General features: G+C 44.6%; 1 protein-coding gene across 2 annotated transcripts in view; it reads right to left on the bottom strand.

Moving 5' to 3' along the window:
• Window positions 1–15724, bottom strand: part of GLDC (glycine decarboxylase) — a 76316-nt gene extending 60592 nt beyond the window's left edge. Inside the window, exons 1-2 of one of the 2 annotated variants that reach the window (XR_014796390.1) lie at window positions 15254–15724; window positions 14577–14655 (exon numbers count right to left, since the gene is read on the bottom strand). Coding sequence is in view for 1 of the 2 variants with exons in the window: in XM_084899586.1 (XP_084755712.1) it covers window positions 14577–14655; window positions 15254–15511 (337 nt within the window). In the remaining variant the exon portion in view is untranslated. The remainder of the gene's footprint in view (window positions 1–14576; window positions 14656–15253) is intronic. The other variant, XM_084899586.1, reaches the window with a different exon arrangement.
• Between the last annotated feature and the right edge of the window lie 3916 nt (window positions 15725–19640).

Raw genomic sequence — 19640 nt, forward strand, 5'->3', positions numbered from 1 at the left:
TAGGGAGATCACACTACTGCAATTTAACTGAGATTCAACTACTTAGGCGAACGTCTGGCTCCTTTAAGATCTTCTTAGGGACTCAGTCACTTAAATGGTGGCAGTGATTGATTTTATTGCTACAGTATCAGAAAAAAAGTCTAGGTACAGTAATCTCTAAGATGGCAAACTGGCTAAGAAGATGCTTCACATTGATTCTACCCTGCTGAACTCTACATGAATATTATTCTCATTAATCCTTCTTTATCCTCCTTGAAAACACTTTCACCCTCCACCCCACCCCTCCCACTCCACTTGCTTTCACGGGAAATAAATTCACAAGGCACATGTGCCGTTTTGCCAGACTGGTTTAAGGAAAGAGAGAAAGGACAGTGTTGTAAGCATCAGTTTCGTGAGTAATGACCCCACTACCTTATGATGGGCAATCTTGCCTTCTTCCACTGAAAGTTTAGAAAATAAAGGTGAAAGCATAAAAACCCAGGATCTGAAGAGATATACAAGAACAGCATCCTTAGGAACAATCCTGCAAGACATCCAACCACTTCCCTAAGACTCCTATGGGCTGAGAGAGTGAGAAGCCCAGTAGGAGGGGAGATTAATGAGCAATTCCTGGCAGGCACGTGATTCAGCAAGGCCAGCTTCAATTAAGATCCTGTGCAAGAGGGGCAGGTCCCTGTTTCATATTATGCCATGAAGGCAAAAGATCCAACTCTCAAATGAGAGTTTAATCACAAGCTTAACCTTTGGGAGTCACAGAGTATAGAGTAATATGATTTCCCCCTACATTACAGAAAGATAATTCTATTGGTAGTATAACTAGGTCAGAGGGGAGGCCCTGGAAACAGGGAGAAACAGTAAGATACCAGCTCAATAGTCCAGGAGGGAAAATGGGCAAAAGAGTGTTGTGGTTGAACTGTGTCCTCTAAAATGATATGTCAAAGCCCTAACCTCAGTTTCACTGATATAACCAAGTTGAGATCAAACTGTGCCGTGTTAGAGTCAGTCCTAACTCAATGACCAGTGTCCTTACAAGAAATGGGGAATCTGGCCGAAGCCGGTTTGGCTCAGTGGATACAGTGTCGGGCCTGCGGACTGAAGGGTCCCGGGTTCGATTCAGGTCAAAGGCATGTACCTTGGTTGTGGGCATGTTCCCAGTAGGGGGTGTGCAAGAGGCAGCTAATGGATGATTCTTCTCTCATTGATGTTTCTAACTCTCTATTACTCTCTTTTCCTCTCTGTAAAAAAACCAATAAAATATATTTTTTTTAAAAATAAAGTTGTTTAAAAAAAAAAAAAAAGAAAGAAGAAAAAAGAGAAGAAATGGGGAATCTGGACACACATACAAGGAGAGCACATGTCATGGCAGAACGCTGTAAGATCAACAAGCCTTGCTTCTCAAGCTTTACTTTTCCTGTTATACCTCTTGAGAGATTAAAAGTTGTTTGTTTTGTTATAAAATAAATAAGCCAGAGGCATGTAATGCACAGCACAGAGAAAATAGTCAACAACATGGTAATAGGCCGGCTGGAGTGGTTCAGTTAGTTGAGGGTTGTTCTGTGCATCCCTGATTGGGGCAAATACCTGATTGTGGGTTCCATCCCAGTCAGAGAATATAGAGAAGGCAACCAATCAATGTTTTTCTCACATCTCTTTCTCTCTTTCTCTCTCTCTCTCTCTCTCTCTCTCTCTCTCTCTCTCTCTCTCTCCCCCCCCCCCCTCCTTCCTCTCTCTAAGCATATCTTTGGGTGATGATTTAAAAAATAATAACATCGTAAAAATTTTGTAAGGTGACATAAATGTTGAATATGTCATACACCTGAAACTCATGTAAAATTATATATCAACTATATTTTAATAAAGTTTTTTAAAGTTTTTTTGTTTTTTGCTCCTTAAAAGGCTGGATTGTAGCAAGTAGGTTAATGGACTGAGTAAAATAAATGAATCCCCAGAGGCACAACGAGATGGCTGTCCTGGACCCAGTACGGCCCCTCTGTTCCTAATATCTTCCCCCTGGAACTCTAAGCTGGAAACATCTGTGTCTGTATTGATCATTTGTAGGCTTCCATGTATTAGCTACCATTATTTTGTTCTTCATTTATGCCAATTGGCCTTTTAAAATTTTCAGGTATTTCATTCAAGTGCATAAAACATCAGTGGCTTCTGTGAGGGGAATGCTGATACATATCTGGACATTCTAAACTCTCAGCTAGAATGAAGGAGGGATCTGATTTTTCCTTTTGCAAGAAAACACATTCTCTCATCTCTCCCAGCGGGGCTGTCCAGGCAGAACCCCAGTGAGAGAGCCTCTGCCACAGCCCAGTTCCTTCAGCAGCCTCCTGCCACCCAGGCCCTCGTCCTGTCCTGCCATCTACCTTCAACAGTCAGGAAGAGAAGCCCTCCAACCAGACCAGCCAGGAGCCCCCTGCCACCTTCCCCATCCGTTCAGATACATACCCACATCCCTTACAGCTGCCACTAAGCCTTACACAGGAATGAAACCCTTGAACAAATTTAAAAGCTAATTAGCCTGGATCAGTGATCGGCAAACTGGGGCTCTCGAGCCACATGCGGCTCTTGAGCTGTGGTTTGCCACTCCGTTGATTAATGAGTTAGCCGACCACTGGCCTAGATGAAGAGTAAAATAATTAATTATAGCTAAGACCCAAAAGCACAAATATGGTCCAACTTGAGACACAAAAGTCCCTAATCCTGTAACACATACACTCTAGTTCCTACAGGACCAAACTTCCCAAGTACCATAGAGCTCTGCCTTTAGCTGGCTTGGGGCTACTATGAATATTCCGACTGGCCACATTTTAGCCTGATCTTTTTTTTTTTCTTTTCTTTTCTTTTTTTTTCCACACACTGATAATATGGCTTTATTTGGCTTAGCTTGGTCTTTACCACCCATTTTACCTTCTACTGGGAACAAAGTGAGTTAATGGAATGAGCAGTCCTCTGTACACTGAGCTAATGGATACTCCTGAGCCATCAAAAGTAGGGTAGGGGGCATGTATGGGAGTGGGGGGGGGGGGGGACAATGGTAAGATATGTACACATATAATAATTTAATAAAAAATAAAATTTAAATTTAAAAATTAAAAAAAAAAAAAACCCACAAAAGTAGGGTAGGTACTTGGTCACGCTTCTGAAAGTGAGAATGGCGTGAGAAGCCCTTCCCATCCACTCATCCATTGCTCATGACCAAACTTCCTAGCAGAGAGTTAAGCTGCTTCTTACTGTGATAAAATCAAGACCTCAGGCTTTACCTATCGCATATCCTAAAAACATTTCCAAAACACACAGCTTAGTGAGTATCTGAATTGTTTGTTCACTGGATGCTGTTTCTCATATCCACTAATAAAATCTCACTTTTGGCTCATTGGCCAGTGTATTTAGGAGTCCAGAGTTTGAATTAATAAAATGATGCCAACAGACAGGGAGAAGATGAAAGAAGAGGGAGAAGTCCGCACCAGAGACCTACCTGCTGAACCTATCTGAAACAGAACACAGCAGGACCAATCTCTAAGAGCAAGCCTGGGAGTATAATTCATCTAAATGGAAGCCCCAGTCCTAGCCAGGCAATATCCCCACTGCACTTCACAGTACATACAGATTCCTTTCTCCCTTGGAGAACAGTTCTTTTCTAGAGGAAATAGTGTGGGATCTGGATCCAAAGTGGTAACCTTTTCCCCCCGGGCTAGTAAGAGAAGCATTATTAAAAGGCAATTGTGTCATCTCAAGCCCGAGGCGGCCTGAGGAAATGAGTGTGGACAAAGAGGAGAAAGGAAAGACTTCTTTCCCCCAGAGCAAGCCCCAGAGCACATTCTCACACTTTTCCTTCCCACTAACAGCTTCCTCCAGGAAACAGGCCAATTCCAGTAACTCTCTTCCTTGTGGATGTCAATGAAACTAAGGTAGGGGAGGGGGTGAGACAGAATGAGAGAGGGAGTATCCTTTAAAAAAAAAAAATCATAAATACAGCTGGGCTGGTGTGGCTCAGAGGTTGAGCATGAACTATGAACCAGGAGGTCGCAGGAGGTCACAGTTCAATTCCCCGTTAGGTTGTGGGCTCAATCCCCTATGTGGGGCATGCAGGAGGGTCTTTCTCATCATTGATATTTCTTTTTCTCCCCCTCTCCTTTCCTCTCTGAAATAAGTACAAATATTTTTTTAAAAATATAAACTCAAATACAGAGATAAAATTGATGGTTCCCAGAGGGGAGGGAGGTTGAGGGACTGGGTGAAAAAGGTAAGGGATTAAGAATACTCATTGGGCCGAAACTGGTTTAGCTCAGTGGATAGAGGGTCTCAGGTTCGATTCCGGTCAAGGGCACCTACTTTGGTTGCAGGCACATTCCCAGTAGGGGGTGTGCAAGAGGCAGCAGATCGATGTTTCTAACTCTCTATCCTTCTCCCTTCCTCTCGGTAAAAAATCTATAAAATATATTAAAAAATAAAAAAGAGTACTCATTGGTAGTTACAAAATAATCAGGGGAATGTAATGTAATGTACAGCATAGGGAATAATATTAATATTAATGTACAGTAAATAATATTGTTATAACTATGTATGGTGCCAGGTGGGTACTGGAAATGTGGGCAGCTGGAGGGAGAGGGGACACTATGTAAAGTGTATGATTGCATAACCACTATGCTGTACATCTGAAACAAAAGCCAAATAAAACTGAACGTACATGCAATTTAAAAACAATAATTTTTAAATAGATAAAGACACCGCCACTTCCCAGATGCCTGCCTGCCTGCCTGGCAAGCCGGGCAGGGCAGCCAGACCATATGCTGTGAGTTATCGTGCACTCCACGCCATGAAAACCCTCAAGCTACCCATCAGGAATCTCAGCAGTAAGTGCTTTTCTGGTGGAAAAAAAAAACCCCTCCTGTTTCTGATACCTCGGAGCATTGCATAATGCCCTCGTCCTGATGTACCAAGAACAGAGTTCACTGCCCTCGGCACCACTCCAGAAAAATCCGCAGGTGGCTCTCACACTATTCCTGCATCTTAGAATTCAGAAGAAATGCTTCCTCCTTATAATTCCACGTAAGAGCCTATTCAATAGTGACTCCCTCATCACTTTCGCCTAAAATATCAAGGAGGACTTTGTACCAACTACTCTACCACATGAATACTTCCCTAGCAGAAATAAGCCAATTTAACTGTTAGATACTCAAGACGCTCCTGGCCCTACGTTCTAATTTCCCATATAAGTGAATTTAAAAAGAACTGAAAAAATATCCTCAGAATGGGCAGGCAGACTGGATCAAGATACCTGCTATACCTAAAAACACATGTGTATACACTGTTCCCACACTTAACCCATTACCTTAAACACATTACATTATTGTTGCCCTAATCCTGTCAGGCTCTTCCCCATCTTCTTGCTCAGCCAATTAATACCCCACTTCTTACAGACCCAAATGATCCACGGGGGTTACTCCTTGGCCAGGCACCTCATGGTAAAAGGAGCTGAAGAACTGCCAAACTGTGTTTCTGATGACTCCTTGGTCCCTCTTCTCTAAGGAAGTGTACATTCCCTGCTGCTATTCCTGCTCTCTCAAAAGACACGCCGATTCTATATATTTGTACCAGCTGTAGGAAAACCAGGACAGCACCCACAGTGGGGAAGCTGGGATGAGGGGCACCATGTTGGTTATTGACTCTTTGAACTTGGGTCACGCTACTTTCTGTGGGAGGCCTCCTCCATTGCCTCTCTTTATTCAAGCTATGAAAATATCCTCAAGAAACATTACAGCTCATAATATTTGTCTGGAACACTAGTTGACCTACATAACTGGTCAAAAGATCAGTGTGAAATGAGAATCAGGGTGGATGTCCTGGAGTATTTGTTTTTCTTCTTTGCTGCTCTGCGGGTACATTTTTATGGCAGGCAGAACAAGAACAAAAAGGGAAGAATATGTTCTAATAGTCCAGCTCAAACAATCTAACACACTTGCAGAAAAGCGATATTATTTTATAGATCAAAGAATAAGCCTATGGAGAAATCTGTAGTCCATCCCGGAATCTCAACAACTAAATTATAATCTCTGTGAGGGCAGGGGCAGAGTGGGTTGCTATGCACATAGTAGGTCCTCAGGAAACACATGTGAATCAAGGTATTGCAATGAAAATGCACTTAAACTCCCACATACAGCTAGCTCAATATTCATAACAACTCACCCATCACAGAATGACGACAAATCAATGCACAAATTGTTCTCATGTCCCTAAAAACATGAGTGCCAGATAAATATTTATAAATGGAAACTTGCAGCTAATAAGCAAGTTCTGTGAAATAATGCAGTGCCTATAATAATTTTGGATTTTCCAAAATTGCTTCCTCATTATCTAATAAATTAGTATGTTGATAATATAGACATTGAGAATCCTTATTAAAATTCCCAGTTTGCATTTTTATAGAAATTCTTTGGGTTTCATAAGGGAAACAAACCTAAGAAGTCAAAATGAGATGAGCTATCCACACATCACATGATGGAGACTTATTAAATCAAGGTCCAATGCCATGTGGTGGGGTGGGAAGAGTACATAAAGAGTAGAAGTCAAAACACTGACTTGCCTGCAAGCAACCTTTGTAGTCTAGCACCTGCCCCAAAGCTCCTGAATTCATTCAAAGGTAAGAAGCTCAGAGAAGGGGGTCACTGAGCTTCCATCTTTGTGGACTGTCCTTATGTCTTCAAAACCCTAAGAAAGGTCCGGAATATGGCACTGGGACCCACAACCCCTGCCTGAACATTTATCATCCAGCCTCTTGGATTATTCCATCTCAGACTGCTCTGTCTCCCTCCTTTTCTATGCTCCATTCCCCAACATCCTGGCTTCCACTTTCTTGGCCACACCTCATCCCTAGGAAATCTCACCATGCCCGTTCATTCATTCAGAAGACTCACTGCCCTGCAACTCCACCTCTTATCTCTCTCTTGAGCTCTAGACTCATATTTCCAACTATTGCTTCAACTTTTCCAAATCTTGTTCCATGAGCACCTCAATTCTGCTCAAATTCTTGATCTTGCCTTCCTCCAGGACCCTCTTCTCCCTATTCCTTCTCCGTTAATGACATCACCATCACCCCAAGACACTCAGCCTAGAAAGTCACTGACAGCCCCACCTGCTGCTCCTCTGGATCAAGCACCATATTTGTACAGAAATCATATTTCCTGCAGGCTGCTCCCAGCCAATTACAAAGCCCAGCAGGAGAATGAATGCTGATTCATTCCTGCAAGCCATGGGCTACTTTAGCTTTAAGACTCCCATTCCGGCTCACCAAACTTTCTTATATCTGTGCTGCAGTCTAAAATGTTTCCTGCCTAATCCTCCTTCCATCTGTCTCCCCTCCTTCCAACAGGGTCAGAACTACATCATAATCTAAAGGCTCCCCTACCTTCTCCTGCTCTCACCCCCCAATAAATTTCTTATATATCGAATGCTATCTTGATGACTGCTTCATGGAAGATCTGAACTAATGCGCATTTAACATCTCACCTGTAAATTCTCCAGCAATCTCTCAGCTTGCCTCTTGGCCTCCGACCTCAGAGGCACTCTGCAAAACACAGAACTATTGTGTTGAGCTGTGTCATTTCTCTCTGTAACAACTGCTAATGTTTTCCCATTATGTAGAAGACAAATCTCTTATCAGGTTCTGAGCCCTCCATACCTTACTTTCCATGCCTCTCTGCAGCCTACTGTTCTATACACCAGCTGTCAAATAACCATAAATGTCCACTTCCATGCCTCTGCTCATGTCATACCCTCAGCCAAACCATTCATCTTATTTGCAGGGGTAATATATTTACCATCCTTTACCTCTCAGAAAATGAGGAATAAAAGCAGATAGAGGAAGCTGTGAAAATAGATTTGGTAATACAATAGCTTGTAACTCAATGGTGATGAAGGTGAGTAGGCTAGAGCATTTAATATATGGGTAAATGTTCCGATGCACCTTAATAGTCCTCAAGAGTAACACTGTATTTACAATACAGTATAATTGACTTCATTTTGAGAGCAAACGTATTTTTTCAAAGTTAGATAAAACATTGTAATTTAACATAGGAAGTGTGCCAATTTAGATGAATGTGGTAGTGTGTTTTTTGTTGTTTTTTTTTTATGTCTTCTGAGAATTTTTAGGGCAGTGAAACTATTCTGGATGATACTATACTGGTAATACATGTCATTATACATTTGTCCAAACCCATAGATTATACAAAACCAAGAGTGAACCCTAATGTAAACTATGGACTTTAGGTGATAATGTGTCAATGCAGGCCCATCAGTTTAATAAATGTACAATGTGATTAGAGGGTTGGAACTTTCAGTGTTTTATCTGAAAGTTAAAACACTCCAGAATCCCCAAGTGATTATAACATAATTATTCTGATAAGATTCAACCGAAGATGGGATTACAATACTCATGCTCCCATAATTATGCTTTTTGCACAATGCATTTTGCCATTTTCTTTTTCAGAGCAAAAGTACTACCTTTAATTCTTTGAGTATTTTTCTTCTTCTTCACACAGGCACACACAAAATCATCAATGTAAAGATATTGTCCTTGTTTCTTACAGAAAAAAAGATATATTTTAACTCTACATCATTTCAGAAATCTCAGTTTTTTTCTATTTAATTTCACATAATTTCTGAAGACTGACAGCATTTTATCCATAGTTCTCATAGACTGGAGACTTTTTAACTTTCTGACTTAATTTATTACAAGGGTAAGATGTAAGCTCCTTTTTTTTTTTTTTTTTTTTAAATATATTTTATTGATTTTGTACAGAGAGGAAGGGAGAGAGATAGAGAGCTAGAAACATCGATGAGAGAGAGTCATCGATCAGCTGCCTCTTACACATCCCCTACTGGGGATATGCCCGCAGCCAAGGTACATGCCCTTGACCGGAATCGAATCCGGGTCCCTTCAGTCCCCAAGCCGACGCTCTATCCATTGAGCCAAACCAGTCTCAGCAGATGTAAGCTCCTTGAGGATAGTGATTATGTTTATTCATATATCTATCTCACGTGCCTGGCACAGAGCAAATGGCCAATAAACATTTAACAACTAGGCAACAGATTGACTAAGTTATCAGTCAGATCTTCAGGCGCCTGCCTACCAGGAATTAATGACAAAACAATATAAGGGTTTTATTGTGAGAGAATGATGAATTAAACAGACGGTGGCCAGACCATACATAACCATAGAACTTATATCCTGCAGCAACCTACCTTCCCTACAGTAAAGAAGCCAGCCTCCTTACCTACAATAAACCACCCCAGAAGCCAGCCTGCTGTAAGTTAGACGTGCAGAATGACAGAACGCTTTCTCCAGTGACCATCCAGGAAACTGCACAATAACTTCTGTAGCAATCGACCCCAAGTGGCTAGGATTAATAACTGGCCGCTTCCTTAACTGTGACCCCTGCTTCAAAGTTAGGACCAACCAAAGTGAAATATGCACCGCTCACCAAGCACATAGGGAGCCCTGCTTCTAAGGAGCCTGCCTACAGCTTCTCTACGCCAACAGCCTCCCAAGAGGGAACACCTGGTCTTTCCTTTACTCCTCACGGTGGCTTGCCCACGCCTCCGCCAAAACAGAAGGCTAACTCCTGCGGCACGTTTGGAAGAGATGATGCTTGCTTTCACCACTTGGTTGATCTTTGCTTATTTCCACCATTGTACTATTTCATCTTCACAATTGGAATCGTGCTAGTTGAAGACGAAATAATAATTAATGTAAGCTGGGAACTGAAGGAGCAAAGAATGACCAATGGAGAGCTTTGCCTCAGACGGAGGAGCCTACAGGCAGGGCCTGATGACAGATGTCCTCTGGTTGGAAGACAAGTGGCAGCCTCAGCCTGAGGAGCACCTGCTCCAGCTACCTAGGTGTCCTGCAGGTCAGTTCAGGTGAGTGCCCAACCCCACTGGGGTGACAAGAGTAACCACCTCAGCTGCGTTACACAACACACACACACACCCCCCTGCTCACCTCCCTCCATTAAAAATTACTCCAAGTGCCCTGGCTGGGTAGCTCAGTTGGTTATAGTATTATCCTGACATGCCAAGGGTCAGGCCCTGGTCAGGGCACATACAAGAAGCAACCAATGAGCGCATAAATAAGTGAAGCAATGAACTCTCTCACTCCCTCTCTCAAATCATTTTTTTTTTTTTTTTAAATCACTCTAAGTGATGTAACGTAGAACATTAAGTTCTCACAAGTCTGTTAAAAGTCTCACCCTGACAGCTCAGGGGCTCGGTTCTGGCTGACCAACTTGAACATTAGGCAGTTTAGTTTCTCATCTCTTCCTAAGCATACGCATGCCCACAATAAGCAAAGTGCAATTTTGTGTAAACTTTAAACCCTGCAGTTTCTGTGAAACTACGTAATTTCAGTTCAGAGGTGACCTCCCTGCGGGTACTACACAGTGAGGCATACCATAGCCGAAAGTGATTGGCTTCATCTTTAAAAGTACTTCTAAATTTTGTATTAATTACCAAATAAAACATAGTTATTGTAGAAAAAAAAATCTAGAAAAAGCAGAGTAACAAAAAAGAAAGCTAAAAGCATCCATAATGACTATCAAGAGAAACAATTCTCTGTCTTTTTTTTTTTCCCCCCTCTCCCTTTATGTATGTATGTGGATGGAGGGAGGGGGGATTCGCTTAATAGGATGAAACTGATAGGGCTTTGAACTGAGTAGCTTTTCGTATTTCTCTAAATATGACTTACAGAGAAGCCAATTGATAATCAAGATAATCTTTGAAGGCACTTCCTGAAGTGCCCAAGGGTAGGGAGAAGATCCTACGTGACAGGTGAGCCACCTGTACTTCCCTGATTCTGTCAGGACACGCTGTCCTGTACACGCTGGTCCCTCTGCAGGCAGCAGCCTTCCCCAGCCTTGTCCAGCAGAGCATCACGACCTGGCCCTAGTCCTGCACCCTGGCAGCAGGAGTGTCCCCTACCTGTGTGCTCAGCACGCCACTGCATTTCCACAGGGCAGCTGGCAAATGGCAGTGATTCCAGCGTGACTGGATTTGTGCACATCCATAAACTGGACAGACTAGTTTGTACACCCACCGCCTGGCAGAGGACACAATGAAGACAGCGTAGGCTGGTGGTTGGAGTGTGGCTAGTGGAGCTAGGCTGCCTGGGTTAGGTTGAATTTTGTCTTCACCGCTTACCAGCCGTGACCTTGGGCAAGTTACGTGTCCTTTATATTCCATGGTTTCTTCTTCTTTAAAACAGAGGTGGAAATGGTATTTGCCTCACAGGACTATAAGGATTAAATTAACACGTGGAAGTACTTTACAAGGTACCCAGTACAGGGTAAGCACGACATAAACTCTTGAGATTATTAAGTTAGCCATAAGAGCTAGCCCACATTATCTCCACGCTGCTTATGGTTCTCACAATCGTTTTACTCAGCCATGAGGGCACTGAGGACTCATGACTAGCTCTTACTAGTTTTCTCTGTACCTGGCGAACAAATATGTGGTCCAGATTCCTCTCTGACTACAATGGAACACAGCCATTCCTGTGAAACCAAGTTTGGATAATGCTGCCTCACTATTAAATGGAAGCACTACTAGTGTAGGTTACCCAGACCAATTTGCGCACCCCATGTGGAGAATATTCATTACCCAAGAAGCAAGTTCTGTTGCAGAGCTAGTCTGCTTCAGGGCAAGGGAAGACTCCAGACCATGCAATATTTTCTGAGTCAGCTCAGACCAACCAGATGGAACCAGGTTCAAATCTCACAGAAGCTGCTAGGTTTAAAGTTTATACATAAGCCTCTAATTACTTATCAAAAGTGTACTTCCTCCCTAGCTGCTTTGGCTCAGTGGATAGAGCGTTGGCCTGCGGACTGAAGGGTCACAGGTTCAATTCTGGTCAAGGGCACATGCCCAGGTTGTGGGCTCGATACCCAGTAGGGGGCTTTCAGGAGGCAGTCAATCAACCATTCTTTCTCATCACTGATGTTTTTCTCTCTCTCTCCCTCTCCCTTTCTCTTCGAAATCCATAACATTTTTTAAAAATATATTTTATTCATTTTTCACAGAGAGGAAGAGAGAGGGATAGAGAGTTAGAAACATTGATGAGAGAGAAACATCGACCAGCTGCCTCTTGCACACCCCCTACTGGGGATGTGCCCGCAACCAAGGTACATGCCCTTAACCAGAATCGAACCCAGGACCTTTCAGTCCGCAGGCCGACGCTCTATCCACTGAGCCAAACCGGTCCCGGCTACATTTTTTTTTTTTTTAAGTGTGCTTCCAATCCTGGCCAGTGTGATTTAGTTGGTTGGAGTACCGTCCCATACACCAAAAGGTGGCAAGTTCAGTTCCAGGTCAGGGCACATACCCAGCTTGCATGTTTGATCCTCAGCCAGGATAAGTATCAATCAATGTTTCTCTCTCTCCCTCTCCCTCTCAAATCAATAAAAACATTTTTTTAAATATATTTTATTGATATTTTACAGAGAGGAGGAAGGGAGAGAGATAGAGAGCTAGAAACGTCGATGAGAGAGAAACATCGACCAGCTGCTTCTTGCACACCCCCTACCGGGGATGTGCCCGCAACCAATGTGCATGCCCCTGACCGGAATCGAACCCAGGACCTTTCAGTCCACAGTCCGACGCTCTACCACTGAGCCAAACCGGTTTCGGCAATAAAAACATTTTTTAAAAATTCATTTCCAAGGGAGATAGAGACAGAGGGATAGAATGAAGGGAGAGGGAGAGGGACAGGCACAGGGACAGGGACAGGGTGAAGAAATGGAAGCCCCTGATGTTCAAATTATTCTGCTAGAAATGAGTAGCTGAACTAAAAGAGGATAGACAACTCTGACACATTTCCTAGGCTTTAACACTCTTAAAGAACATCTTGTTTTCAATTATATTATAAGAAGTGCTGAACTAAATATTCTGACTTTGAAAGTCCCAGAAAGGCATTTACTTGTTCATATATTTACCTAAAGCTTGCTTTAAAAATATGCAACTCTTGCCGAAACTGGTTTGACTCAGTGGATAGAGCGTCTGCCTGCAGACTGAAAGGTCCCGGTTCGATTCCGGTCAGGGGCATGTACCTTGGTTGCGGGCACATCCCCATTGGGGGTGTGCAAGAGGCAGCTGATCAATGTTTCTCTCTCATTGATGTTTCTGACTCTCTATCCCTCTCCCTTCCTCTCTGTAAAAAATCAATGAAATATATATTTTTAAAAATATGCAACTCTTCATTCTTTAAACATCCAATGAGTCAGGATTAAAATTTCCTCAAACTGAAATAGATAAGGCTTCCAGCTATCCCTAGGTCTGAATCCCTTCAACAGAACAAAACTTTTGTTCAAAGATTTTCTTCTATGAGCAAGGTACATCCATCTGTCCCCGGGGAAACTGGTTCAGATTTGAAACCAACAAGGGAGCAGTCCTCAGCATAGCCAGGCACAGAGGGACTGGCTTCATACTCAACTTATCTACCTTGACACAAAATAAAGCTTGCCTTCCATATATCCTCTCCGTCCTAAAGCCTAAAACAAAACAAACCAATTGACAAGAGCTCTTCGGTTCTGCCTGTCCCTTTGACTAGTGGACTGTTGCCTAAGTCCTGGAAGACCTCTGAAAGGCATTCTTCAGAATATTAAAAACATTTAAATAGAAAATAAAATTCTAAGAAAGTTTGTGAGTAAATTAAGCTCTCTGAACAAAACATTAATCTCATTTGTGTGCTTCTCGATAAACATTCAGATTTTTTAAAAGTACTGCTGCCTTTAAGTAGGTACAAATAATAAAATGCAGGTGTGAGATAAGAGAAGCATTAAAAGCTATTGTGGCCAAAACCTGTTTGGCTCAATGGATAGAGCGTCGGCTTGGGGACTGAAGGGTCCCAAATTCGATTCCTGTCAAGGGCATGTATCTTGGTTGCGGGCACATCCCCTACTGGGGAGTGTGCAAGAGGCAGCTGATCGATGACTCTCTCTCATTGATGTTTCTAACTCTCTATCTCTCTCCCTTCCTCTCTGTACAAAATCAATAAAATAAAATAAAATTTTTTTAAAAAGCTATTGTGGTATTAAGGACCTTGGGCTTGGAGGCCAGATGTCTGAGTCTCCCATCTGTATGTGGCTCCCCTGGTTGCCTGACTAGAGGCAATTCCTTTGTCCCTTCTGAATCTCTTGTCCTGATCTGCAGACGTGATGAAACCTCTCAACACAAACGAAGAGAGAACTTTCCCAGTCTGTGCCTGAGGAGTGAGACATCTTCCCACGTGTTGGTGCACTGCCTTCCCTGGGAAGTTTGCAGGGACCTCGAGACCCCTGAGATGAACACCTAGAAAGGTGCTGCATCAACTCCATCCGAGGGTACAAAACGGACTGTTTATGGGACTCAATGTTCCACCCTCTCCCTCACCTTGGAGCATCCGCCACTGTTCTGTTTAAAATAAACATATCCATTCCCGGTCTTGAGCAATCCTAACCTAGAGCTGGACTCTCAGAGACCATGGAAGAAAACCGGCCAGAGCCAGCGGCGGTGTCTGAGGAGCCCTCCCGGCCACTTACAAACGGGGTCTTCCATTTTCAAGGGCCTTTTCAAACGGATGCTCGCGGGGACCGTCTTCTCCATCAGTTCATCGATGCTCTGGAATGAAAAACGCGAGGCGGTGAACACGAAAGCGGGAGGGAAAACGCTTCTGAGTTAAAAAGAGTCGCCTCTGTGTGTTGTTGCATCTGCAAAGACTTGTGTGGAGACCTCATTGAAGTCGCCTCATTATGGTTTACTTTAAAAAAAAAAAAAAAAAGGTAAAGAACAACTTTGAAAACTAGAAATCGCTAGGAGCAAAGAAAATGATGAAGTGGGGGAGCGATTCGGCCGCTCCGGGTTGGATTTCGGTCGGCAACGGGGAGATAAGCCGAAAACCGAGGAGCTCTCCTTCTTCCCCAAAGTTAGGGCTCATCCGCGGGGCCCCGACTTGGGTTGAAAAAAACAAACAAACAACAACAACAAAAAAAAAAACGGTTTTGAAGCGCGAAGAGAAAATACGCGGGCAGGAGAAGGCTGGGGTTCGGAGGACCGAGCGCGCGGGCTCGCTTCCACTCCAGGGGCCGGGGACCGGGACCGGGACCGGGACGCGGGTCCCACGCGGGACCTGGCAGAGCTCGGCCGGGGGGGTTCGGGAGGCCGAGCCGGCAGAACCCGGGCGGGGTGAGGTCCCCAGGGCCGGATCCGGGGTCCTTACCGCCAGCCCCAGGGCCTGGAGCATCTCCCTCTGGTCTTTGTCCCCAGGTCCGATGTGCCTCCGGGCGAAGTCGTCGTGCCTGGGGAGGAGGCGCTCCAGGAGGCGCGAGGCCCCGGCCCCGCCGCCGCCCCCGCCGCCGCCGCCCCGGCTGTCAGGGCTCTGCTGCAGGCAGCGCCTCCCCGCGCCCCCCGCCAGGCGGCCGCCGCCGGGGACCCCGCCGCCCAGGCGCAGCCCCCAGGCCCTGGCGCACGTCTGCATGGCCGCAGCCTCCAGCCCCCGGAACGCAGAGGGTCAGCGGCGCTCTCGGCCCGTCTCCTGGTGGCGGAGCCTCTGGCGGCGGTGCCTCCGGCCTGAAGTCCCCTTCCCGGAGGACCGGCGGCGCGACCGAGGGATGTGCGTCCGCTCCGGGCGATGGATGGGCGGCGCGCACAGCCCGGACCCGCGCGCAAAGTTGCGGCGCCGCTCCAGGCACCTGCTCCGCACACTTTAAGTGTCGGCTGGGGGCGGGGGGGGGGGGAGGGGGGGCGGGGGGGTGGGATGGGGCCGGCAAACGCTCGGCCAATGGGAGGGGACGGAGGGAGGGGAGGGGGCGGAGGCGGACCCCACCCCGCCCCTTCTCCCCACCCCCTTTTCGGCAGCTGGCTCCCGGCATCCTCAGTTAGTCCTGCTCCATCTCTGGCAGATGGCACAGGCTGAGGCTCTCCAAGCGGGACCCCCGTCTGGATGGACGGCCGAGGGCGAAGTGCCTAAGGGACTTAGAGGAGATGGAAGGGATTCTGACCCGGAGGCCAAACACTTTGAGTTGGTTAGTTTTCATTTTGGAGGACCTTTCCCTCTGTATCTCATGGAAACCAACGTGGGCAGATGAGAGTTCTTGTATAGTGTGGGATAGTGGGCAAAGTTACTCAACCTCAACCTCTGAGCTTCAAGTTTGTCATCTCACAGGGTTGAATGGAATTTAAAAGTAGATTATGCATATATGTGTATTTCTCTCTTTGTGTGTGTGTGTGTGTGTGTGTGTATATATATATATATATATATATATATATATATATATATATAGTGCATGGGAAAAGGCAAAATGTATGAAGGTGTACATTGTGCACTATCATCTTAGTTGGAAAATTATTTATACCTTTTGTAAATCTCTTGAGATTTTTATTAAAACACTGAACTTTCAAAATTCCCATTGCCCTAATGTGAGGAAGAGAGTGGGACCAAAATCATCAGAACATTAGTCGTACTTAGAGTAGGGCAAAAGAGAACCTGACCTCTTGCTCTTCCTCTTCCTGTCAGCTTCCTCTTTAATCATGCCCTGCATACTCTGGGTTCTGGAGCGGACAGCACAGAGACTAAGGGAGAGGCAGAAAAGTATAAAACCTAGAACACTAGGCAAAATGTGTGTGTGTGTGTGTGTGTGTGTGTGTGTGTGTGTGGCAGGCAGGGTAGATGTTATTAGTCTTCTGATAAAAAGACACACTTGTGTGAGTACTGGAAAATGGGATAAAAGCACAAACCATTTTGTTGTTTCTCTGGCAACAGCAGACAGGTGCATGGGTGGTGGCAGACCAGAGTACTTCCTCACCAATCCCTCACAATGGAAGAGCAGGGCAGCTGTTCTCACAATGGAAGTGTCCTGTGGCTTTCCAGCCCACGAGGCAGCAAGAATATTTTGCTGTCCTGGACTACAGACAGCTTCCATGACTGACCTGAAAATGGGTCTATCCACCCTGTCTTGCTCTTCCAATTCTGCCAATGGCTTCATTTGCACCTATTACTGGAATTTTAATCCTCCTGTGCTTGAAATACTTATGAGTGTTTTTGTTTGTTTGTTTCCTAAATAATTTTTAACAGAGACTGTAACGAAGGCCAAAGGTGGCTTTAGAAAACTGACCCCCAAAAATAGGAATCTAGGACTAGCTATCTGACTCGGTTGTGTTTTAAGTCAATGATAACATTATCACTAGTAGAAAATGAGATGATGGTAGTCTTGGGCATGAAATGGAAGCAATCACTTAAATTATCAGTGGAGAATAAAGTGCCTATTGAAGACATGTCTCTGCTAGCTTAGACTCTCAGTAGGAATGATACCTCTCTCACTGAGAGAGCTAGTAGCTTCTGAATGCCTGGAGAGTTTACAGAATAAAATGACAGCTCAGAGAACTAGAGAGCTTCAATGCTCTAAAAGAATTTTCTAACTTCTGTAGCAGCAGAAAGTATTTACATATTAGAATCAATGCTCAATCCTGCAGATTGCCAAATTATCACAGGAGCTTAATTCACAGTCTTCTTGGATCTTATATGTGAAAGTTAGGGATTATTTTAAAACCCAAAGACTTGGAATAGGGACATTTTGGCAGTTTGCATTGAATTTGATTATCTTGAACACCCAAATCCCACTGAGTCCCCCTTGCTTGCTGAAGCAGTCAGTCTCTCTGCGGCTCTCTGAGATACTGGCCATCCCTTGCTTGACAATCCTATAATGGCTTCGCCAAAGCATCAGTCTTGCAAAGGTGTGCTAGTGATTCTTTACCTCGATGTCCACAACCAGAATCAGATCTCCCTTACCCCAGGAAGTTGGGCAAGACATCTGACACCAGAAGAAAGTCTATAGAGGGAAAGAATTGCAAGATACTGCTCATGTATATTGGCACTAGAGGGTTTCTGTGCAGGACTGGGTTCTAGAACAAGGACGAAGGAATATAATATTGAAATTACTGATATATTATAGCACCGGAGATTCTAAATTCACCCCTAAGATGTGCCTCTGTGGCTGTGGATTATTTTGAGCTAAAGGCAACAAAGTATTACAGATGTCCCCCATTTAACTTTCTGTTAAAGCCCGCAACCTGGGCATGTGCCCTGACCGGGAATGGAACCATGACCTCCTAGTTCATAGGTCCACCCTCAGTCCCTGAGCAATATTTCTTTGCCCCTCTCTTCCTCTTTCTAAAAAAAGAAAACAAAAGAAAAGAAATCAATAAAAACATATTTTAAAAGAAAAAAAGAGCCCAACCAGTGTGGCTGAGTGGTTGAGCATCAACTCAGTCCGGGCAACATGCCCAAATTGTGGGCTCAATCTCCAAGTGTGATGTGTGCAGGAGGCAGCTGATTAGTGATTCTCTCCTATCATTGATGTTTCTATCTCTCTATCCCTCTCCCTTTCCTCTCTGAAATCAATAATATAATATATATTTTTAATTTTTTTTAATGAAAAAAATATATAGGGGTTGGATTAAGAAATCAAGCCATCAGCCCTAGCTGGTTTGGTTCAGTGGATAGAGCACTGGCCTGCGGAATAAAGGGTCCCGGGTTCGATTCCGGTAGGAGGCATGTGCTGAGGTTGTGGGCGCATTCCCAGTAGTGGGTGTGCAGGAGGCGGCTGATCTATGTTCCTCTCTCATCGATGTTTCTAATTCTCTATCCCTCTCCCTTCCTCTCTGTAAAAAAAATCAGTATTAAAAGGAAAGAAGTCTGGTCTAGGGATCTGGATCTGAGAACCATTTACTTCTAGGGGGAAGCAGCTCTCTGGGGAGGGATTTGACCAAACAGATCTGTCCAAACGTTGAGACTCAACCTTATTTGAGGAGAAAAAGCAAAGTCTCTAAAGGAAGCAAATGAGTCTTGAGAAAGAGAGAGGAGCACAGGATGGCCGGTCTAGAGTCCTAGCAACTGAAGATTGAGACTCAGAGAGGAAGAGATGTCAGGCACGGCTTGAGGGCACTGTACCCAGATTCTCCAAAGAGGCCAGGGGAAGGGGAAACAGGAAAAATTCATTGAAGTTTGCACTGAGATCCCTGTGACCTATGAGAGAGCAATTACCCCAGGTCTAAAGCCTGCCACCTAGCGCTACAGCTGAGAGAGTGAGATGTCTGGGGATGAAAGGAGGGAAGAAAATCCTGTGGTGACTGAGAGAACAACTATAACGGGCAGACCCTGACCCTCATGGCATTGGGTGAGTCATTCATGTGGGTGGGTCACCTCTTCTGAGGTCCTGCCATGTGGTGTCCTGGATGGTGCTGGCCACGGTGGTGTAATCCAGCACTCCCTGGTCAGAGTTTTACACCAGCAGGTATCAGAGTCAATTCCAAAGTGCACTTGGTGGCTAGCTTGTGCAAAGAGCAAACAGACTATGAGTGTTTGTTTCCCACCCCCACCCTGCCCCCCAAATCCCACTATCTCAAAAAAAAAAAAAAATGACCTCTGGAATAGCACATACAACCTCCTCTACCTGTTTTGGAAAAGAAGTGTATTAGAGACACTGCATCAGAGAATGCACAGCCCTTCCTTGGGTCTGGGGAAGTTGGAGTCCAGACAAATACAGTCCTTGCTAAAAAGAAAACAACAACAATAAAAGAAAAAAAAAACAAAAAGAAAAATACAACAA

The sequence above is a fragment of the Pipistrellus hanaki genome (genome assembly GCF_964339955.1).
Source record: "Pipistrellus hanaki genome assembly, chromosome: 11".
Classification (NCBI taxonomy): Eukaryota; Metazoa; Chordata; class Mammalia; order Chiroptera; family Vespertilionidae; genus Pipistrellus; species Pipistrellus hanaki.